This window comes from Amphiprion ocellaris, chromosome 10 (assembly GCF_022539595.1).
Source record: "Amphiprion ocellaris isolate individual 3 ecotype Okinawa chromosome 10, ASM2253959v1, whole genome shotgun sequence".
NCBI lineage: Eukaryota > Metazoa > Chordata > Actinopteri > Pomacentridae > Amphiprion > Amphiprion ocellaris.
The window spans coordinates 20,273,305-20,297,433 of NC_072775.1; the positions used below are offsets into that span (position 1 = coordinate 20,273,305).

The following is a 24,129-nucleotide window of genomic DNA, read 5'->3' on the forward strand; positions in this document are numbered from 1 at the left end:
GCCTCCAGTTTTCACTGTATCTTAATTTATGGCAGTAATGTAAAGAATGAGATTTTTTTGATTTATGGATTCTTTGACTTTTAACTAAAATATTCTCTTTTAATGATCCCTTCAGAACAGTCCATCAGCATTGTGCGGGAACTTAGTTCAGTAGAAGTGACAGAACCCTTTGCAGCTGTTTTTGAAGTTGAAATCAGCATGGAATTGGTGAAACCTCCTGTATGGACTTTGAATGGAGTTGCTGTGCAGGAGGGTGCTGATGTTGAGATGGAAAAAGAGGGCACTATGCAGCGTCTCACTTTCAAAAAGACCAAAGCATCGATGACAGGACCTGTGCAGTTTACAGCTGGGAAGAGCAAATCTTTAGCTCAGCTCACAGTCAAAGGTAAATGTTTTGAACAGCAGTACTGTTAAAGAGAGATATTTCCAGCACAATCCAGTTGAGTCTAATCACATTCCATCCCCAATTTCAGAGCGTCCGCTTGAGATTGCAGAGCCCATCAAAGACGTGAAGGCGAAAGAGAAAAGCTCAGCCATACTCACCTGCAAATTCTCTGCCACACCCAAAGGGGTTAACTGGTTCAAGGGTCCGGTACCTCTGGCAGCATCAGATAAGTATAATATTAAGCAAGATGCTACAAGGGCACAACTCACTATTCATAAGTTGACTGTGGAAGACACTGGAGAGTACCGCTGTCAATCTGGACCAGCTGAGACCAAAGGCACACTTCATGTTGAAGGTAAAGTATGCTTTTTTGAATACTGCAGACAGCACAGCAGTCATGTATGCATAAACTATCACACAAATCAGCTGTTTTATAAATGTATTTGATTGGCCTTCAAACTAACTACTTTTACGTTTTTTCTGCCTAGCGCGTGAAATTAAGATCACCAAGCACTTGGCTGACACAGAGGTTGATGAAGACAGTGATGCAGTGTTCACCTGTGAGATTAACTATGCAGATGAAGAGGTGCAGTGGCTTCTGAATGATAAAGTGCTCTTTACTAATGAGGTCAACACCATCGTTCATGACGGGAAGGTTCACAAGCTCACACTGAAGAACTTGGCACCCCAGGATGGAGGAACTATTACCTTCCGAGTCCGCAAGCTGAAAGAGTCCGTCACACTTAGGGTTAAAGGTAAGAACTACTGTTCACTACTTTAACAAGTACACTTAAAATACTTCTCTCTCAGCTTAATGAGGGGAAGTTGCACAGTTACTTCACATTTTAGAAATTAATTAACCGACAAAACCTAGAAAAATTTAGATTTTTAAGGGACTATAAATGGTGTCAATAGGACTGACCCTAGTTAATCCTAAAAATGAGATTATAATGTAGGCTTTCATCATTCTTTGTTTTTTCAATCTCCCTGCAGAAAAGCGTGCTGTTTTCCTCAAGTCTCTAGATGATGTCATTGGAGAAGAAAAAGGCATGGTAACCCTGGCGTGTGAGGCATCTAAGCCAAGGGTCTCCCCCACATGGAGAAAAGAAGGTAAAGTCTTAAAAGCTGGACCGAAATATGAGCTCCTTCACACAGGCAAGTCTTTGGGACTGATTATCAAGGATGTCACAAAAGAAGATGCTGGAGAGTACAGTTGTGATCTTGGCACTGAGGTTTCTAAATCAAAAGTCACCATAAGAGGTAGATATTTTTACTAATTTGTACACACAATATTGTTCCACACAGTTGTTGAGATACACAGTTAAAAATGCCCTTATTGTTTCTACTCTAGAAATTGGCATTGGAATCACGAAATGGCTGAAATCAGCTGAGGTGAATGAAGGAGAGACATGCAGCTTTGAGTGCATCCTGTCTCGTGAAAGCACAGATGAGTGCTCCTGGACTGTTAATGGACAAACTATTACCAATGGAGGCCGCTTTAAGATCTCCAGTAAAGGACGCAAGTACATGCTGACTATTCAGGATGTCACCCCTGCAGACGGTGGTGAGGTGGTCTTCAACCTTAAAGACCTGAGCTCTAAAACAACATTAACAGTTGAAGGTAGGCTACATACTTATTCACTTTTAAGAGGCCCTGACAAAGATTACAGTGATAAAATACACATTTTTATCATCTTTTGTTGCAGGCAAAGCGTCATCTGTATCAAAAGGCCTGCAGAATATTTGTGCCGTTCAAGGGGAAGATGCTATGTTTACCTGTGAGGTGATACAGGCTCGTTCTACTGTAAAATGGGCCAAGGAAGGCAAAGCCATCAAAAAGAGCCAGAAGTATGACATCAGCCAACAGGATAAGGTCATGAAGCTGACCATCCATAATGTGTCTACGCAAGACTCTGGAGAGTACAGTTGTGAAGTTGTTGGAGGTGCTACCACCAAGGCCAATCTGGAAATCAAGGGTGGGACTGAAAATGCCAAATTTACTTCTGTCTCACTGCACTTTTCATCTTTTACAGTGTACAAACATTTAGGAGATTTTACTATGAAAACACGCATTGTTTTAAAAATCTGACCAATATCTTGACTAAATACGTACACTTACCGTTCAAAAGCTTGGGTCACCCAGACAATTTCATGTTTTCCATGAAAACTCACACTTTTATTCATGTGCTAAAATAATTGCTCAAGGGTTTTCTAATCATCAATTAACCTTTCAACACCATTAGCTAACACAATGTAGCATTAGAACACAGGAATGATGGTTGCTGGAAATGTTCCTCTGTACCCCTATGGAGATATTCCATTAAAAATCAGCTGTTTCCAGCTAGAATAGTCATTTACCACATTAACTATGTCTAGACTCTATTTCTGATAAATTGAATGTTATTTCATTGAAAAAAAATGCTTTCAAAAATAAGGACATTTTTAAGTGAGCCCAAACTTTTGAATAGTTGTGTATGCAGTGAGTTATGGGATCATCTTATTTTTTTAAACAATAGCTCAATCCCACAGTTTCACACTGACATAAACTTGTAACATTGTTGTTTTCTTTTTACAGAGCCAATCCATAAATTCACTAAAGCGCTAAAGGACAGCCAAGCAGATGAGAATGGCTCTGTGACCTTGCAATGTGAGACAGCACAAACCCCATCCACAGTGATTTGGCTTAAAGGTCACACAGAGCTCAAGGCTGGAGGTCGATATGAGATGTCTCAGAAGGAGGGGGTCTTGACTCTGATCATCAAACAGCTGGAGGAGGAAGATACTGATATCTACACTTGTGATGTGGGCACTGCGAAGAGCATGGCCAAGGTGACTGTTAAAGGTGAGAACATAATCATGTACATACATTTGGGGTAAGTTATTTGTCTTGCGCTGATGATTATCCTTATAAATTCTGTTTCATGCATGAGAAGAATATTACATGTCAAGTGTTTGTATTGGAAGGTTGAATGAGGCACTTGTGTGGAAGGCAATCACTGCTGTGTAATTGTTATTTAGCAGGTGCTATTTATTTCTTCTTTTTGTTGTTATTCAGTAAATACTGAATGCTCTCAATATTTGGAGCTGACCTGTATTTGTTTGTGCTTCTTGAATTTGTCCGTGCTGTACTTTGAGAATGCCGTGTTCACATAGGTCTTACAGTGGTTTGGTTTTGCTTTAAAAGCCAGCCTGTGGAACAAACATACGATGTTTATCGCTTTGAAGCGGAATCTGCTTTCATTTGCCGAGTCAGTCTTCCTGATCTGCCAAATGTATAGTGGTCCTCAGAGCACACTCCTCTGCAACCAAGCCCCCTCAATTATATTGAGGCTCTAAAAGGAAATGTCCATTCTCTGACCTGACTCACAGAGACAGGCATCATCAGAATGTATGCGTATCACTTGTTGCCACCTCAATGATATTGCCCCAAGGCATTTACCCATGTAGTTACAGTGTAGATTTGTATGAAAAACTGTAGATTAGAACAACTATTACTAAATCTTTATTAACTTTTATAATAGAAATCTATCCTCAGTTAGTTACCGTGTCTGCCACTAAAGGGCATGCATTGCTTTTGTGTTCACTGCCAGTCCCATTCTCTTGTCTTGAATTGTGTGTGATTAAGAGATTGTTTGCATATCTACAAACTGTGAATGGTGACCATTAGCATGTATTAGTGCTGCAAAATGACCTGTACCTAAATGCATTCTCATTGAAGGAAAAATTTCATTCTGCAGCACAGTAAGAAAGATTAGATGTTCCTATTAGATAATTGCATTGTTAACTTTCATCAAAAGGAGCATCAGCCCAGCTGTGGAATCATATTTATGTTTAAAAGGCTAATGTTGGACAACTTGGAGCATCTCAACTCCCCCATCATCCTCATCTTTATCATTTTCCATCCTCCTTCCCAACCAAACGAAATCTGACACCCAGTTTCATATAATCAAGTCATTGTTCATTTTATTTTAGCTCTGCCTGCCAGTTTTAATGAGAAGCTCAAAAACCAGGAGAAAAAGGAAGGGGAGACAGTGATGCTTCGCTGTGAGTTATCTAAACCTGGAGCCAACATTCAGTGGAAGAAAGGCTCTGAAGTTCTCAAACCAGGAGAGAAGTATGACTTGAAGCAGAAGGAGACCATTTGTGAACTTCAGATTCTACATTTGAAGGTTGAAGATAGTGGAGAGTACTCTTGTGTGTGTGGAGACCAGAAGACATCTGCAACCTTGAAAGTCAATGGTATGGGGCCACGATGTCTATTTTAGCAAAGTTTTAGAAAACTTGGTGTCATATTCAGTTAAAACCTTTCTTTCAATTTATTTCACCTAAAATAATGAAGACTTGCTTGTACAGCTTTGCCATTGACATTCAAACAAAAGTTGGAGAGTCGGGAGACTGAGGAGGGTCTCAGTGTCACTCTGTGCTGTGAGCTCTCTAAACCTGGAGTCCCAGTGGAGTGGAAGAAGGGAACACAGGTCCTAAAGTCTGGAGAGAAGTACCAGATGAAGCAGAAGGCCTCTGTGAATGAACTGGTGATCAGCAAGGTGGTGCCAGAAGACAGTGGAGACTACAGCTGTGTGTGTGGAGACCAGAAGACCACAGCCAGCCTCAAGATCAAGGGTAGGAGGAGGACATTCAAAAAGTCATTTAGCATAGCATTTTTTGCAAAATGGGTTAGAACAACTTTTCAAGTCAGGTGCATATTTCAATACATTTGTTTTAGAGTCTGGATGCCATTGTGGGATTGCAGTTGCTCAGTGTTTGTCATTATGTGTTTGCCTTTTATGTATACTTTCATGTTTTATGCTGTGGCATGCTACTGACTGCTAATTCACTAATAAATGCTCAGCCCAACCAGTGACCTTCAAGCAGAAGTTGGAGAACCAGGAAGCTGAGGAGGGAAACAGCGTTACTCTGTGCAGTGAGCTCTCTAAACCTGGAGTCCCAGTGGAGTGGAAGAAGGGAACACAGGTCCTGAAGTCTGGAGAGAAGTACCAGATGAAGCAGAAGGCCTCTGTGAATGAACTGGTGATCAACAAGGTGGTGCCAGAAGACAGTGGAGACTACAGCTGTGTGTGTGGAGACCAGAAGACCACAGCCAACCTCAAGATCAAGGGTAGGAGGAGGACATTCAAAGATTTGGTCCATGTAATGTTTTTAGAGAATAGTTTGGAGCACCTTTTCAAATGTGATTATTGTAGAGTCTGCATGTTATTGTAGTTTGCAGTTTTTCGGTGTTTATGTTGAATTTGTTTTTTTTATTTGAATTTCTACATCTTATTGCATGGCTTACCACTGGTTACTAACCAACTGATAAATACACAGCACAACCAGTGACCTTCAAGCAGAAGTTGGAGAGCCAGGAGGCTGAGGAGGGAAACAACGTTACTCTGTGCTGTGAGCTCTCTAAACCTGGAGTCCCAGTGGAGTGGAAGAAGGGAACACGGGTCCTGAAGTCTGGAGAGAAGTACCAGATGAAGCAGAAGGCCTCTGTGAATGAACTGGTGATCAACAAGGTGATGCCAGAAGACAGTGGAGACTACAGCTGTGTGTGTGGAGACCAGAAGACCACAGCCAGCCTCAAGATCAAGGGTAGGAGGAGGATTTTCAAAGATTTGGTTCATGTAATGTTTTTCAAAAATTGTATGAAGCAGTTTTTTTAATACGTGCATATTTGGGCACATTTTTTTATGGAGTCCATATCTTATCACAGTTGCACACTCTCGTTTTTTGTCTGTTGTGTTCTGCATTTATTGTTGTTGTACCTTTTATATGTAAATCCTTTTATGTCATGGCATGCCACTGACTGCTAACCAACTCATAAATGCTCAGCCCAACCAGTGACCTTCAAGCAGAAGTTGGAGAACCAGGAGGCTGAGGAGGGAAACAGTGTTACTCTGTGCTGTGAGCTCTCTAAACCTGGAGTCCCAGTGGAGTGGAAGAAGGGAACACAGGTCCTGAAGTCTGGAGAGAAGTACCAGATGAAGCAGAAGGCCTCTGTGAATGAACTGATGATCAACAAGGTGGTGCCAGAAGACAGTGGAGACTACAGCTGTGTGTGTGGAGACCAGAAGACCACAGCCAGCCTCAAGATCAAGGGTAGGAGGAGGATTTTCAAAGATGTGGTCCATGTAATGTTTTTCAAAAATTGTATGAAGGAGTTTTTTATACATGCATATTTGGACACATTTTTTTATGGAGTCCATATCTTATCACAGTTGCAAACCGTCAGTTTTTGTCTGTTGTGTTCTGTGTTGTTGTTGTTTTTGTACTCTTTGTATCTGTACATTTTTCATGTATTTTATGCTGTGGCATGCTACTGACTGCTAATTCACTAATAAATGCTCAGCCCAACCAGTGACCTTCAAGCAGAAGTTGGAGAACCAGGAAGCTGAGGAGGGAAACAGCATTACTCTGTGCTGTGAGCTCTCTAAACCTGGAGTCCCAGTGGAGTGGAAGAAGGGAACACAGGTCCTGAAGTCTGGAGAGAAGTACCAGATGAAGCAGAAGGCCTCTGTGAATGAACTGGTGATCAACAAGGTGGTGCCAGAAGACAGTGGAGATTACAGCTGTGTGTGTGGAGACCAGAAGACCACAGCCAGCCTCAAGATCAAGGGTAGGAGGAGGACATTCAAAGATTTGGTCCATGTAATGTTTTTCAAAAATTGTATGAAGCAGTTTTTTCATTTGTGCATACTTGGACACATTTTTTTATGGAGTCCATATCTTATCACAGTTGCAAACCGTCAGTTTTTGTCTGTTGTGTTCTGTGTTTGTTGTTGTTGTTTTTGTACCCTTTGTATGTACAAATTGTTTAATGTATTTTATGCTGGTGCGTGCTACTGACTGCTAATTCACTAATAAATGCTCAGCCCAACCAGTGACCTTCAAGCAGAAGTTGGAGAGCCAGGAAGCTGAGGAGGGAAACAGCGTTACTCTGTGCTGTGAGCTCTCTAAACCTGGAGTCCCAGTGGAGTGGAAGAAGGGAACACAGGTCCTGAAGTCTGGAGAGAAGTACCAGATGAAGCAGAAGGCCTCTGTGAATGAACTGATGATCAACAAGGTGGTGCCAGAAGACAGTGGAGACTACAGCTGTGTGTGTGGAGACCAGAAGACCACAGCCAGCCTCAAGATCAAGGGTAGGAGGATCTGTGATTTGAACCCGTTCAGTATATTATTTAGAAATATTATTATTTGACTTTGTAGTACCATGTCTCTCACATATTGTGTTGTAGCTTTTGAATTTTTTATTTTGTCACTGAGTCACTTTTTTTTACTTAGAAATGATGTGCAGTTGATTTAATTGGAAGAATAATTGTATGAAACTTGTATCATGAATTGTATATAACTATATTGTACAGATTTAGTCTTGACTGAAGCACTTGCAATGTCGCACTGCTTTTTCTATGAAGTCTCGCTCGCTGTCTCTTTGTTTTTTCATGTTTTGTGTCTGTTTGCTGGCTAATGTCAGCATTCTTGTGGGTATTTTATGTCAAAGTTTTCTTCACATTGTTGTGAATCAACAGGTTGAAAGTCTTGGCTTGGATCACTTTGTCTGCAGTGTGCTCTGTGATATGACAGTTTGAATTTTGTTTCTTTTATTTGAGATTTCACATCACTTTTTTCATCATAGCAGACCTTACTTGTTTTTGGTGTGTCTTGTGTTTATTGTTGGTAGTGTTATGCATGGAAACCGTATGTATGCTGGTCTATAAACTTCTTTTGCCTACCGCATTTAATCTGAGAAGCCAACTAGTGCTTTTTAATGTTGTATTGGAGCTATGAGGAATATTTTATGGTGTTTCATCTTTCCGGATTTTTTTTAGGTGATAGTTTTCATTTGATGTGGTAAGCTAAATGGTCCATTATGTTACAGCTGACTGAATTTGCATTATTTCCTCTCAGCTGTGAAGCTGTCAGCTCCTCCATCAGCTGCTAAACTGGAATCTAAGAGGCAGGAGACCAAAGAAAAAATAGAAGGTATGAAGGGAGGAAGGCGATATGCTAGCTTGACTTCCAACTTTTTGTGGTCTGTCCATCTTGATAATGCCATTTGTGTTACCATGCACAGTCTTTGCTTACATTGGGTTGTACCTTGCATTCTATACGATTTGATGGATTTACTCTTAACTTTTCGATTTGGTCCATGTAATGTTTTTAGAGAATAGTTTGGAGCACCTTTTCAAATGTGATTATTGTAGAGTCTGCATGTTATTGTAGTTTGCAGTTTTTCGGTGTTTATGTTGAATTTGTTTTTTTTATTTGAATTTCTACATCTTATTGCATGGCTTACCACTGGTTACTAACCAACTGATAAATACACAGCACAACCAGTGACCTTCAAGCAGAAGTTGGAGAGCCAGGAGGCTGAGGAGGGAAACAACGTTACTCTGTGCTGTGAGCTCTCTAAACCTGGAGTCCCAGTGGAGTGGAAGAAGGGAACACAGGTCCTGAAGTCTGGAGAGAAGTACCAGATGAAGCAGAAGGCCTCTGTGAATGAACTGATGATCAACAAGGTGATGCCAGAAGACAGTGGAGACTACAGCTGTGTGTGTGGAGACCAGAAGACCACAGCCAGCCTCAAGATCAAGGGTAGGAGGAGGATTTTCAAAGATGTGGTCCATGTAATGTTTTTCAAAAATTGTATGAAGGAGTTTTTTATACATGCATATTTGGACACATTTTTTTATGGAGTCCATATCTTATCACAGTTGCAAACCGTCAGTTTTTGTCTGTTGTGTTCTGTGTTGTTGTTGTTTTTGTACTCTTTGTATCTGTACATTTTTCATGTATTTTATGCTGTGGCATGCTACTGACTGCTAATTCACTAATAAATACTCAGCCCAACCAGTGACCTTCAAGCAGAAGTTGGAGAACCAGGAAGCTGAGGAGGGAAACAGCGTTACTCTGTGCTGTGAGCTCTCTAAACCTGGAGTCCCAGTGGAGTGGAAGAAGGGAACACAGGTCCTGAAGTCTGGAGAGAAGTACCAGATGAAGCAGAAGGCCTCTGTGAATGAACTGATGATCAACAAGGTGGTGCCAGAAGACAGTGGAGACTACAGCTGTGTGTGTGGAGACCAGAAGACCACAGCCAGCCTCAAGATCAAGGGTAGGAGGATCTGTGATTTGAACCCGTTCAGTATATTATTTAGAAATATTATTATTTGACTTTGTAGTACCATGTCTCTCACATATTGTGTTGCTGGCTAATGTCAGCATTCTTGTGGGTATTTTATGTCAAAGTTTTCTTCACATTGTTGTGAATCAACAGGTTGAAAGTCTTGGCTTGGATCACTTTGTCTGCAGTGTGCTCTGTGATATGACAGTTTGAATTTTGTTTCTTTTATTTGAGATTTCACATCACTTTTTTCATCATAGCAGACCTTACTTGTTTTTGGTGTGTCTTGTGTTTATTGTTGGTAGTGTTATGCATGGAAACCGTATGTATGCTGGTCTATAAACTTCTTTTGCCTACCGCATTTAATCTGAGAAGCCAACTAGTGCTTTTTAATGTTGTATTGGAGCTATGAGGAATATTTTATGGTGTTTCATCTTTCCGGATTTTTTTTAGGTGATAGTTTTCATTTGATGTGGTAAGCTAAATGGTCCATTATGTTACAGCTGACTGAATTTGCATTATTTCCTCTCAGCTGTGAAGCTGTCAGCTCCTCCATCAGCTGCTAAACTGGAATCTAAGAGGCAGGAGACCAAAGAAAAAATAGAAGGTATGAAGGGAGGAAGGCGATATGCTAGCTTGACTTCCAACTTTTTGTGGTCTGTCCATCTTGATAATGCCATTTGTGTTACCATGCACAGTCTTTGCTTACATTGGGTTGTACCTTGCATTCTATACGATTTGATGGATTTACTCTTAACTTTTCTGTAAATGTTTTAGTTTGCTGTTTTGTGCACTTTGCTGTCTTAAAGTTGGATTTTTACGCATGTCTGTATTTCTGCCAGTTGTGCTAATGGTTTAAGAATGATACCTGTTGTTGGCTGGAGTTTACATGTCCACTGTTTCATGTGCATTGACTGGAGGTCTACCTGAAATAGGTTTGGCAGTGCCCCAGTTTGCTGCCAGTTTAACTTATACAGTATTTCTAGATTCATTTCATAATTGCATTCCAGGCCAGATGCCTGAATCTCCACCCACAGACGCTAAAGACGAGGACAAGAGGCAAGAGATAAATGAGATAGTAGAAGGTAATTTTCTTGAGAGATTCTCAGATTTGCTTGTTCATTTGTAATGCACATTTGTAGTTAATCATTGTGTGCAAAGCAATTCTTCGTTAAATCACTTGAAGCTATTCAGGACTTGAAATGTCAGTGTATGCTTGGCTGCTGATCGGTGTTGTCAAATGGAAAGTAAATGGGCCATGAATTGCCTTACATGGTGTCTGGTTGCTTTCAGGCTGCACATGTGTTTGGTCTAGCAATGTGTTTTTGGCTTAACCTGCTCATTTACTGGCTGGCAAATGTGGTGATTTTCCTCACCCATTAAATGTCACATTTTTGTGGCATGTTGATACTGTTGTAGAAAAACAATTATTTCATTCTCAATATCTGTGAATCTTCGGTTATGTTGTCGCATGGAGGCTAAGCGTTGGTATCAGGCCTCTTTATTCCTATCTGCTGTGTTTTTGTTTTGACAAGACTTGATTATTAACATGTAACTGGTGCTTTTCTATGGCAAATCTAATGCTGTGTTCGATCATTATAGCTGTGACACTGCCCACTACTGGACAAACTCCTAAACAGCAGCTACTCAGACAAGAGACTGAGAAAGGTGCAAGAGAGCTTAAAGTAAAAGGTGAAGGTAATGAGACACGTTTGCATGGCTTTTGTTGAATACTGTGACATCCTGTCAATGCTGTACATGTCATTTCAGTCTTGTGGAACAATGCTTAACATGATGGCATTACTGAAAAATATGTTGGGAGGTTGCAGTTAAGTTTTGCTTTTGCATCTGTTCAGCGGTATGCTGAAAGGGGAATGGCTGAAATATATGGCAAAGGTGGCTTGTGTTTTCTTGTGAATTCTCTTATGTGATGCTCCCTTGTCAGTTGAATTTTTTCACAAGTACTAAATTTGTGAATCTGTTTTAATGCTTTGTTCTCTGGTATTGAACAGCAATCATTTTGTTGCTATGTGTTCTTCGTACATTGGTGCTACTGTTTTGGGTTGTTGCGATGTGGTGGATTGCTGTTATGATGACCTGTGAGAGGAGACAGAGGCTTTAATTGTTGTTGATCATAGTTTTATTTGATTTTGGTAGATTTTAATTGTTTCTTGTACTCATAGATGTCATTTAGCCTTATTTTGACACCAGTATATTTAATTTAAGGAAAATTCTTCAATGTTAGAATGTTGTAAGCAGGTGACAGTGGTGTGTTGTTGGTGTGTTTTACTGGCTCTAGTTGGCTGTTTTCTTCAAGTTATAGATCTCATCTCTGTAAGGTTGTGAAGTTATTGTTGCGTTTTATCCCAGCTGAGAAGACTGTTGCTGGCACAGCTGTAAAACAAGATATCCAGAGGCAGAGGACCAAAGAGCCAGGAGAAGGTATGAAAGGATTTTAGCTCTTTATTGACGTCCTGGTTTCTTGTTGTACAGTCCCTGCCACATTTGTCTCTGTCATTATGTCACCACATGCAGATGTTTTTGCTTGAACTCTATTCCCTATTTTTCATGATGCATCTTGATATGTGTTTGGCTGTAGCTTGTCAGTGTGACTTTAATTAACTTTATTATTTTTCATTAAGTGAAATAAATTTTTAAGGTGAAATTCCATGAATTTTACAACATAGAGAGTGTTTGAAACTTTTAAAGACAGAAATTTGCATAGGTTAGGAATACCAAGTTACATTTACTGATACAGATGTTCCTTCTCAGGAGAAAACTCTAATTCAAGTTGTTATTTTGCTGATAATTTTTACCTCTACTGAGTACTTGGTTTAAAAAAAATAACAGTATTGCCATTTAAATACAACTTTAGATACTCTTCTCACCTTTGTCACAATAACATGTTGAGTAATCTTGAATATGTTTTCCTGAATGGCTGGCTTGTTGTGCATCTTTTTCAGTTGTCCTATCCCAGGTGCTGCAATTCAGTGTTTACTGGTTAAGGCATGTTGGTTTGTGAGACACACAGCATATTGTGGCTTGTGACGCTGTGCTTTGGTTTGTATATTGTCCCGTGACATTCATTTTAAAGCTCAGTTTGTAGTTCTGTGATTTCAATTACTGATTTATGAGCTAGTTCATTTTCAGCAATGTGTGAGTTAAAAATACAGTTATGTAAGACATGGAATATCCTAAATATACTCAGCAAATGCTTCTTGGATTAATGTAGTTCACTATAAAATGGGGTTTGTGGTTTATAAGCCTGTGAGTGATATCTTCCAATGTGGTGATGTTGTTAGCCTTTTGCAAAGAAGAAGCTCTTGGTCATGTCACTGTCTGTAAATTTTTTTTAGGAAACTGCTCTTCTCAACACATTGCATGAGTCTGTGTATCTTTTAAAATATTAAAGAGCTTTTCTACTTCCACTCTCATGGATATCAAGTGAAGATGTGGCTTTAAAACATTTGTGGCATCTTGCTTTTAATTTGATGCATTGTTCAGTGTGTTGGTCAAGTTCAAGTTTCAGTTTATGTAAATTGAATTCAAGCCTACACTTGTATCCAAAAATAACTGCAGTTGCCGTAGAGATGTCAGCAGCATCAGCAGGGACCTCCAAAGTTGAAGCTGAGAAGCAGGAATCTAAAAAGGAAATTGAAGGTATGTGCTGGTGTTAGAGAAACTTGAAGAGGACAGTTTGTGCAGGTTCTGCTTGGTATGTAGGTTTTTTTACATGCTAGTCTTTTGCGAAAGCATACGATGTAATAGCATATGTTGAACAGTGAGAATCTTGTGTACTGAGTATTTTGTCATCATTCTGACTCTTTTGTTCTTGTTGGCTGATAAGGTGGAAGTTGTGTCCCTTAGCTGTGAATCTGTTCTGTACCACCCCAACTCAGAAACATGGATTCATTCCTCTATTTCAAAACACAACTCAAAACACGTGTTCAAAACTGCATATTCCATCTGACACCAATTGCCCTGTCTCCTGTAGTGTTTTTACTGTTTTTAACGTGTATATATGAAAACATTTGTTTGTATGGTGTCCTTGAGTGCAGAGAAAGGCACCTTCAAATAAAATGTATGATTATTATTATCTCAGGAAAGTAACTGGTGAAAGGGTGGCAGTTTTTTCAACCAAGTTAAATCCCAAATTCTGAACAGATCATTTTCTGAAGCAGGTTAGCTTTGCAGCTGTTATAATGGTGATCTAGCAGGTTAATAGAGTGCCTTTTTCATGACATTAAAAAATCAGGCTTTTGGATCAATTTACCTCTGTCACCCATTAATCTTGCTTCAAAGCACACCTCTCTGTGCCCTAGCACTAGTTCTGCACTTTGTTCATCAGAGTGCATCTTTAAGCTCTAATTCAATCAGTTGCACCTGCAGAAAAACAGCAGCCTGCTGGTTCTGAAGTCATCCTGATGCCAGATCCGTTAGAGCTGGATACCACAGTGAAAGGACAAGGTAGCATTCTTGTGGCACCTGTGCAAGGTTTGTTACTGTTACTAATGTTGTGTTTTCAGTTTGGATCTTTGTATGGTATGTGGTCTGATTATATGTTGCTCACTTTTTGAATGCCAGATTTGCTGTATTTTGGTTTCTTGTTGTCCTCCAGTTGGAAAAGTTGAGGGCTGTGTTTGATGGACTTTTGAAATACTTGACTACTTCCCTTTTTTGAATGGGCGCATGGCCGTCTTTGTGGCGCCACATGCAGGTGTTCTTGCTCAAATACCGTTCTTCATTTTTAATGGTGCGTCTTAATACCTGTTTCTGTACCTTGTCTGTGTGAGTTTTATGAATTTTATTACTTCATATTAAGTAAATAGATTTTAAAAATGAAATTAGTAGAACAAAATCCAACAGATAAAAGTCTTTGCAACAAAGTCAACAACAATTACTTTGTTACATCTACTTTTTGGAGCTTTTTTGGATTGTTGGAGCAGTTTTTGATAGATTGAATACATTTGTAGAGACAAACCTTTACACTTTAACATTTCAAAACATTCATCTCATCTTATTGTCATATATATTGATGTATATGGCATGGAGAGGCTGACCTGCTGTTGGCAGACCACAGCCACACCTCCAGTGCATCATACTTCAAAACTCTAGTCATTCATTCAGCCACATGAAGAGCGGTACTACAACTGCAGATGCTCTTCCTCAGGAGAAAACTAACTCAAGTAGTTGTTTTGCTGACAATTTACCTCTACTGAATACTTGGGTTGAAAAAGTCTGTATTTCCCTGTGAAATTCAAAATCTATAGTTCAGTGATTATAATTAGTGATGTTATGATCCAGGTAATTTTCAATAATATGGGAGATAAAGATGAGTAATACACTTATCTAAGAAATTGCTGGAATGTACTACATGTTTTTAGTAAATGCTCCCTGAAATAATGCAGTTCACTATTAAATGAGATTTGTGCTTGATCTTCCATGTGGTGATGTTGTTTGCCAGTTGTGTACCATTTATGAAAGAGCTTGTGGTCATGACAAAGCCTGTACATTTTTACGGAGATGCTCTTCACACATATTGCACGAGTATGTCTATTGTCTGGAAAATTGAAGTGAAGAGCTTTTACACTTGAGCTCTCAATGAAAACAATAGTAATCCAGTGAAAATGGTGCTGCGTCTTCTTGGACATTGTGGCTTTACAACATTTGTGGCATAGTGCTTTTGATTTGTTGCACTGTTCAGTCCGTTGGTCAAGTTTAAGTTTTAGTTTATGTAAATTGAATTAAAACCTACATTTGTATCTATGAATACATGCAGTTGCCGTACAGCTGTCAGCAACATCAACAATGACCTCCAAAGTTGAAGCTGAGAAGCAGGAATCCAAAATGAAAGTTGAAGGTATGTGCTGGTGTTTGTGGTGGATCTTCATGTTTTGCTTTGGCAAAAGCTCACATTGCAATAACAAATGTTAAACACAATGTCCTGTGTGTTAATGTTTTGACATCAGTATGGTTTATTTGTTTATTGCTGGCTGATGAGATGGAAGTTAATTACTCACTGCTGATGTCAGTATTGTTGATGTTGGTGTAATTTATCAGTTTTACAATACCCTTACTTTCTTTTTTCAACTGAAACTGCAATGTTTTCTGGAGAGAAGTACTGCCAAACAATTTAGTTATAGCCAGGCTTTCTTTGCCATAGTGGGCTTGAAAAAAATGTCAAACCCTATGCAGAGGTAATGGCTATCTTTACAGTGGATATCAACGTTCTTTGTTGACCCAGGTTTTCTTCATCAGACTCTGTATGTGCTCCCGTAACAACAGGGTGTTTTTCACTTAAAATGAACTGCTGGTGTGCCAACTAGGAACAGGTTGTTATGATGGAGAGCTTTGAGGAATATAAAAAGTTAATTACAGCAAAATGCGCTGTCACTGCGAGTGATTCAAGAGAGAAATACTCATAGAAAATGGTTAATTATGTAAGGTGGTATTGGATTTATGTTCAAAATCAATGCCAATGCGTAGTTATAAATACCAACAAACTAATCAACTTTCTAATCATTGTTGTATTGTTGTATCAATTCCAGCAGTGTAAAATGAACATGGCAGCAAATCAGGACCAAGCATAAAAACATATTTATGCATTTCTGCACTATCTAAATGCATTAATTCATGGCAATATGATGCATAGGTTAGGGTTACAGTTTGCACCGCCTGTAACTGTACAACTTTGTTCTGGGGCTTTATTAACTCAGAACAGAACATGTTCTAAAGCAGGTTAGGTACAGCATAAGTTGTGATGAGGATCTACCAGGTTAATAGAGAGCCTCCTTTGTGACATTGAAAACTCTGACTTTGGGCTCAACCTGACTCGCTAACCCATTAATCGTTGTTGGTAGTACACCCGTCTGTATTAGTTCTGCACTTAGTTCATCAGAATGGATCTTTAAGCTCTAATTCAATCGGTTGCACCTGCAGAAAAACAGCATCCTGCTGATTCTGAAGTCATCCTGACGCCAGAGCCGTTAGAGCTGGATACCACAGTGAAAGGACAAGGTAGACTTTATGTGGCACCTGTGCAAGGTTAATCCCTGTAACTAATGTTGTGTTTCAGTTTGTATTTTTGTTTGGTGTGTATTCAGCCCGATTGGATGTTGCTCGCTGTAAAGGTTTTCTGTATCTGGATTTATTGATATCCTTACATTGGAACAATTTAGGCCTGTGTTTGACAGACTTCTGAAATGCTTGGCTGCTTCTCTGTTTTGATTGGCACATACCGCATTCCTCTTAGTCTTTGTGTGACAATTATGTAGGTGTTCTGGCTCGAATGCAATTCCTTAGTTTTTATGATGCATCTCGATATGTGTTTGGCTGTTCATTGTCTGTGGGACATTCGTTGTTTATTGTTTTATATTAACTTAAATACATTTTTAAAGCTAAATCAATAGAACAATGGCCCTATGTGTGCCATCCTCCCGTGTTGTGATGTTGTTTGCCTTTGGCAAAGAAGAAAAAGCTTCTGTCATGGCACTGTCCTGCGTGTTTTTTAAGAAAATTCTTTCCCACACATTGCATGAGTATGCGTATCATCTGAAAAATGAAAGCGCTTTTATGTGTCACTCTTCGTGAAAACAACTGAAATCAAGTGAAAATGGTGTTGTGTTTCCTTGGACATTGTGACTTTCAAAGATTTGTGGCAATTTGCTTTTGATTTGTTGCAGTCTTCAGTGTGTTGGTCAAGTTCAAGTTCTAGTATATGTAAGTTGAATTAAAACCTACACTTGTATCTATGAATAAATGCAGTTGCTGTAGAGATGTCAGCAGTGACCTCCAAAATTGAAGCTGAGAAGGAGGAATCCAGAATGAAAGCTGAAGGTATGTGCTGGTGTAACAGAGAAATTTGAAGAGGACAGTTTGTACAGGCTCTCTTTGTGCTGTAGGTTTTTCTCACATGTTTGTCTTTTGCTAAAGCATAGGGTGTGACAGCATAGAATTCCCTGTACCTTAAGGATTTTGTCACAAGTCTGATTCATTTGTTCCTGATGGCCGATGAACTGGAAGTTGCACACTGGCAGTTAATTATTTAGAATATTTTTGGCATTTTTGGTGCAACTATCAGTTGAGTAAAATCCTTTGTGGTTTTATTCATTTGAAATCCATTATTATTCATGTATTACTACTGCACTTTGTTTATTAGTGTGGAATTTTTGTGGCACCTGTCAGTGTTTATTCCTTTTCTACTGCTGTGTTTTCAGTTTGGATTTTTATATGCTGTGTATTCAGCCTGATTGGATCTTGTTCACTTTTTCAGTGTCAGATTTGCTGTATTTTCGTTTATTTAGTGTATGTGTGTATATATTAAAGCAACTATACATTAATTTTTAATTGAGCAAAAAAACTCTAGTCATACAGGTAAGTTACCAGTTAACATTTTTGCACAGCCAACTACAATCTCCATCTGGTACCAATTCTGAAAGCCCATGGCTTACAACAACACATATCAACACCTTCTTTGATCTATTCAATCCCCAGTTCTTCCAGTCGTATTCATTCAGCATCTGGAGAGTCAAGTAGCAGAGGAGGGAGGTAGTGTCACTCTGCACTGTGAGCTTTCTAAACCTGGACTACATATAGAGTGGAAGAAAGGAACTGAAGTCCTAAGTTGTGGAGAAAAGTACCAGATGAAGCAAACAGGACTCAGTTATGAGCTACAGATCCTTGATTTGAGACGTGGAGACACAGGAAGCTATTCATGCTCTTCAGAGGACGCAATAAGCTCAGCATCTCTTGTAGTAAATGGTAGGATGAAGACCATCTATCCCATGTTGTCTTCTTTCATCAAGTCTTTCATTTCATTGTCCATTTCTCTTTATCTCACCATCATTTTAATTCCTTACTTCATAGTTACAACATTATTTCTCTTTGTTCATCAGCTCTCCCAGTTGTTTTCACAAGAGAGCTGGAAAGCCAAGCAGCTGATGAGGGGGACAGTGTTGCATTACACTGTGAGCTTTCTAAACCTGGTGTTCCTTTGGAGTGGAAGAAAGGACAACTTGGTCTTTGTCCTTGTGCCAAGTATGAGATTAGACAAACAGGACACTTGGCCACTTTAGTAATCCATGATGTAGAACCAGAGGATTCTGGGAGTTACACATGTGACACTGGTGACCATCGAAGCACTGCACAACTAGCTGTGAAGGGTAGGGTCGCCGCAACCCGTTGTTTGTAGTTGGAATACTTATATGACTTGTGACTTGATTTTAGGGTTAAGATTCAAAACTAGACACTTAAAATGCACCATTTGACTTCCCTCTGCCTCTCACTGTAATGCATATGTGTTCCCACATATGCATTAGTTTTATGAAGTGTGGACGAAATTTATAGTGCTCTCATGTTTTCTCAACTTTTCTCCTCAATTCTGTGATTTCCCACAGCCAAGCCTGTCCTTTTCAAAACCCACCTGCAGAACCTTGAAAGGCAGGCAGGAGATTGTGCTAGTCTTCTCTGTGAGACCACAAAGCCGGGAGCAAATGTGGTCTGGAGGAGTGGTGACAGGGTGCTGACATCCAGCAGCAAGTATCACCTGAAACAGGAAGGGACTATAGTCGAGCTTGTCATCTATAAACTGCAGGGAACTGACTCCGGAGAATACTCCTGTGATACAGGCAGCCACAAGACTTCAGCTGTCCTCACTGTGCAGGGTAGGATTTCTCTATTTAAGGTTGTTCATTTCATGCACCCACTGGTGTCCCATCCTTCTTTGTGGCCTACCTCACCTTGTCTTATTTACCACCTTCTCACAAAGAAATGCTTGAGCATGAAGTGCATCAACGTTACATCTAAAAACGCTGTTTAAACGTTTATTTTTCACCACGTGTGTCCTGCTTTTCACTTCGAGTTTTCACATTTACACTTTTCTGTTGGGTTTGATCACTGATCCCATCTTTTGTGCTTGTCTCTTTTCGGTCTTCACAAACAATAACCCACTATATTTAGATTTTCTTCACTTGGTACTCAGAATAGCAGCTCAGCATAAATCTTTTCAAATAATCAAAAACTGCACAACTTGAACTTCACAATATGTATTTGTCAAGCAGAGGTCGAGGTTACGATACTGAAATTCTTGGAGAGCTGTGTTGTATATGAAGGTGAAGATGTCCGCTTTGAGTGCCTGGTTTCTCATGAGGAGACGCCTCTGGCTCAGTGGAAACTCCAAGATGTCCCACTACAGAATAATGAAATGAACCTGATCAAGAACGAGGGACGGGCACACAGTCTCACACTCAGAGGTGTCACTGCAGCTGACTCAGGAACAGTCACATTTACTGTGGGAAACCACACTTCTACTGCTTCTCTGACAGTGAGAGGTAAGGGATATAGTAAACATTTAATTTTTTCAAACATGAGTGGATTCAGTTTGCCATTTACCTTCTCCAATAACATTTTGGTCTTCTGTTAATTTGTTCTTTACCATCTTCCTTGTGGGACACCCTTTTGTCTTGTAATTTTTTTCTCAAAAACACAAACCATTAATTCTTGTGATTTCATCGAGCTCCCTTTTTATTGTGACTTACTTTTCATTTTATACTGACTTGTTATCTATTCTTCATCCTTGTGCATTTGAAGAAAATATGCAGTTTATTACATATTCTGCCATATTTGGCAGTATATAGACATTCATGTTTTGTTGTTTTAAAGTAAAACAATATCTTACTTTTTCACTTAGTATTAAAATGGCATATTGGTCATGTTGATCAATATGTTTCTATGTGTTCTTTTTTACAGCAAATTTTCTGCCCTTTACATTGTCATTACTGTTCTTTTTTTCTTATACACTGACCATGTACTTTTATCACAACATTCCTGAATGACTCATGCTGAGGCCGTTGTTGCATGTCTTCCCCCATTTCAGTCACCGTTAGTCCAGTCATTCTGTGCACTGCCTTCTGTCTAACAAAATGGGTTTGAATTGGGTATTTGTATATTAATCCTTTTAATGGTGCTCAGAGATGAACAAATACAGTATTTACACCTCAACTATTTATTTATTTTTCACATTCTGTTGTATTTATAAACTAGGTCATTTGTCCAAGGAGAAAAGACTGAATTTTTTTGATTACTGAGTTTGTTTGTTTGTTATTCAGTCTTTCAGTGTCTTTCCTCGAGCTTTAAAGTGTGCTGAGTTTAGATGAATAAGTGTCTTAATAGCGGTTTCATGTTCTGTTTTAAGCGGCTTGATGGTGTGTAACTTTGGAATTGTGAGTATAAATAATTGATTGCAGTGTGTTTTGTGGTAGCCATGTTCACAACTGAAACTTTTTAAATCATTCATTCTATTAAATTGGTCTTTCTGGCAGCTGCACCTGTATTATTCAAGAAGGAGCTGCAAAGTCAAGAGGCCACTGAAGGAGGTGAAGCCTCCCTGTCCTGCGAGACATCCAGCCCTGATTGCAAGGTGACCTGGCGGAAGGGATCAACAGTTCTCACCCATGGGAAGAAGTACACCATGGAGCACAGAGCTACCACACACATTCTGGTTATACACAAACTGGCCATGGAGGACAGTGGAGAGTATACCTGCGATACAGGAGACAAGAAAAGCACTGCTACACTGGCTGTAAAAGGTAACAGCACATCTTCATCTAATGTGTGTCTCTTGTCTCTACTTGTCTTCGTCCTCCCTGGAGTTCTTTTTGTTCATCCATTCTATTATCATGGATTGAATCAAATTATATCTCCTACTAAGCAATCTAATTCTCTTGTATTTCACAGTGATAGAGTTGTGAGTGTCTTAATTGGGCTGACATTTGCTCATTACCAGACTTCACACAAATTAATTGGTATTTGTCTGTTTTGTGGTGGGAGTCAGCATGTGTAACACAGTGAAGGAGAAATTCTTTATGTTAAATGTAATTATTTAATTGATATATTAACCTAGAACGATTGAAATCAGTTGTTATCAGAGCAGCACATGTCACAACATACATGCTTCTGAGATCAAACTTGAAAATTAACAATTAAGTATGCATTAAAATTAGGTTTCTGGTGATGAATAGACCCTCATAATGATTAAATCTGGAAGCTCTGCTGAGATTTGCTATATGACCTCCATCATGCCTTTTACTCTCAGAGCATGTGCGCATCATCAGAGAACTCTGCGATATTACTGTGACCACTGGGCAGGATGCTGTCTTTGAGGTCGAGCTGTCGCACTCAGGTGTCACCAGTGGGGAATGGTGGCTGGGAGACAACCTTCTTCAAAATAATGATCTGAATCAAATGAGCAGCCAGGGCAAAGTGCACCGTTTAGCCCTGAAGATGGTAACCTCAGATGAATCAGGGGATGTTGCTTTCGTAGTGGGAGAGGAGAAGAGTGTGGCCTGTCTTCTGGTGGAGGAGAAACCCAAAGGTAAAAGAGATGACATAATCACTAGAGATTTTTAATTATCATATCCATCTCCATCAAAAGCCAAACTTTTTTTTATAGAAATCTACTGGCGCCAGCTTCATCATCACCATAACTTTTAAAATTGTTTTCTATTTTTCTTATATATATTGCATATATTTTATAGCATTTTTTTATTAAAAGAAATGCAATTACAATGCTGACACAAACTTAACAGATTTAACTGCTTAATACTTTATTAAAGGACATTGTATATCTTATAGCAGAATAGTTGTTAATACTTAATTTAATGCTAATTTTACATAATAGTTTACAACAGTTTTATTCTTTGAAACGCCTGATTATTTAATATGTAAAATGTCTTATAGTAAATAGTAATCAGTGCATGCATTCTCATATGTATGTGTATAGCTGGTGAAAGGGAAAATGGTGCATATAAATGCTTCGTTTTCCATATTTACAGTGCTAATATTAGAGAAGCCGCACAACACTGTGGCATTAGAGGGTGAAACTGTCACTCTGGCCTGCACCATCTCTGATCCCAACTCCACTGTCACCTGGATCAGAAACAATGTGGCTATCCAGGCAGGTCTCAAGTATGACCTGAGGAAGAATGCTGCTTTCCATCAGCTTCGTATCCACAACGTGGTGCCTGAGGACTCAGGAACGTACATTTGTGACACTGGAGATGCACAGTGTGATGTCAAGTTGACTGTGGAAGGTAAAGAGCAAAGCCACTTATAAAAACAAGTCTCATTCTTGTTGATCAAATTCAAGACTGGACCAAAATAGGATTGATCTGGACAACTGAAATATTCTTGAACTTCCACTCCCTCAACCACACACCCAGTCTGGCATCACAACAAAACTTTTGTCCAAAGTCCTCAAGGATGTTTCTCTTGTCATCTCAACTATCTGATGCCCAACTTGCCATCTCAGTATCTTATGTCAAACTTTTCCATTTTAAACTTTCACCAGGTGCCCCAGCGTTCTTCCAGAAAGAGCTCAAGAACCAGGACACGGTAGAGGGTGATGATATTACCCTGCACTGTGAGCTGTCTAAACCAGGTGTTCGTGTTGAGTGGAGGAAAGGAGGCATTGTCCTCCAGCCCGGTAAGAAGCATGAGATGAGGCAGAAAGGGTGCATTCAAGAGCTCTGTATACGGAACCTGGAGCCTGAAGACAGTGGCTACTACACCTGTGATGCAGGAGACCAGCTCACTACAGCTTCTTTAGCAGTGCAAGGTAGCTTCCCTACAGTAGTTTTGCGTCTGTCCTCGACAATACATTTTCTATCAGTCTGATATGATGTCATTTTGTTTTGTCAGCTGAGTTGGTATAATGTTGGTAATGAGTATGTTTGAAGCTCAGTGTATACATATGTTTATTTTTCACTCAACAGTGAAAGAAGTCTTCATTGTTTGTGGTCTTAAGACCACTGACGTCTTTGTCGGAGAATGGGCAACTTTCTCCTGCCAGCTGTCTGGTAGGGTGTCTGGCAAGGTGCAGTGGTGGCTGGATGGCACCTTGCTGGAGAACAGCCCTTTTAGTGAAATAGGGCTGAGCCAGGGCCACATCCACACACTCACCTTAAAGAACCTGGCGACAGATGACTCTGGCACTGTCACCTTCAAAGCTGGCAGTTTAACGTCAACAGCCAAGCTCTTAGTCAAAGGTATCATATTATAAAGATTTTCACTGCAGACTGAGATAAGCAGTATCTCAGTCTGTCATAGACCCTGCAGAATTTGAATTTTTCATTTAAAATTGTGTGAACACAATATGAAATTATCAGTAGAACAGTAGGGGCAGGAGGCTAACATGTTCTCTTATCTACTTGATCATTAGCAGTTACCAAAAACACTGGTGCAATTCTTCATAAAGGCTATGAGTGAACATACCATGAATTATGATTGTTTTCTGCTGGGTTCCATAAATAAGTTTGGAGTTCATTTATGGATTAATGACAGACATTTTGACATTATGTATTTCATCATGCATGAGCAGCATTGTTTTGCATTTCTTTAATAAGAATAACAGTAGAGTTCATGGTGTATGCTTTGGTATAATCAAAACATACGACTGGGTGCAGCACCACAACAATGTCTTATCATAGTTGAGTAGCATCCTAACACCTAAAGATTTTAGTTAGTGCAGCTCTACTTTTGTATTATAAATCTTGAATATGGGCTGTATTTTGGGCTGCGTAAATAATACAATGATAATCACGATTATGTTTTTCGCTTCTGAGATCACAAT

General features: G+C 39.5%; 1 protein-coding gene across 1 annotated transcript in view; it reads left to right on the plus strand.

The window, feature by feature from the left end:
• obscnb (obscurin, cytoskeletal calmodulin and titin-interacting RhoGEF b) overlaps positions 1 to 24,129 on the plus strand; it is a 60,352-nt gene that overhangs the window by 17,740 nt on the left and 18,483 nt on the right. Inside the window, 34 exon segments of the mRNA XM_055014293.1 lie at positions 116 to 385; positions 474 to 740; positions 874 to 1,140; positions 1,379 to 1,645; positions 1,737 to 2,006; positions 2,092 to 2,361; positions 2,961 to 3,227; positions 4,358 to 4,624; positions 4,739 to 5,005; positions 5,235 to 5,501; positions 5,711 to 5,977; positions 6,218 to 6,484; positions 6,735 to 7,001; positions 7,258 to 7,524; positions 8,711 to 8,977; positions 9,228 to 9,494; positions 10,036 to 10,110; positions 10,514 to 10,588; positions 11,106 to 11,201; positions 11,874 to 11,945; positions 13,083 to 13,163; positions 13,893 to 13,997; positions 15,283 to 15,363; positions 16,443 to 16,520; positions 17,268 to 17,339; positions 17,997 to 18,263; positions 18,398 to 18,664; positions 18,899 to 19,165; positions 19,562 to 19,831; positions 20,822 to 21,088; positions 21,595 to 21,873; positions 22,334 to 22,591; positions 22,849 to 23,115; positions 23,273 to 23,545. Of these exon segments, the coding sequence (XP_054870268.1) occupies positions 116 to 385; positions 474 to 740; positions 874 to 1,140; positions 1,379 to 1,645; positions 1,737 to 2,006; positions 2,092 to 2,361; positions 2,961 to 3,227; positions 4,358 to 4,624; positions 4,739 to 5,005; positions 5,235 to 5,501; positions 5,711 to 5,977; positions 6,218 to 6,484; positions 6,735 to 7,001; positions 7,258 to 7,524; positions 8,711 to 8,977; positions 9,228 to 9,494; positions 10,036 to 10,110; positions 10,514 to 10,588; positions 11,106 to 11,201; positions 11,874 to 11,945; positions 13,083 to 13,163; positions 13,893 to 13,997; positions 15,283 to 15,363; positions 16,443 to 16,520; positions 17,268 to 17,339; positions 17,997 to 18,263; positions 18,398 to 18,664; positions 18,899 to 19,165; positions 19,562 to 19,831; positions 20,822 to 21,088; positions 21,595 to 21,873; positions 22,334 to 22,591; positions 22,849 to 23,115; positions 23,273 to 23,545 (7,431 nt within the window).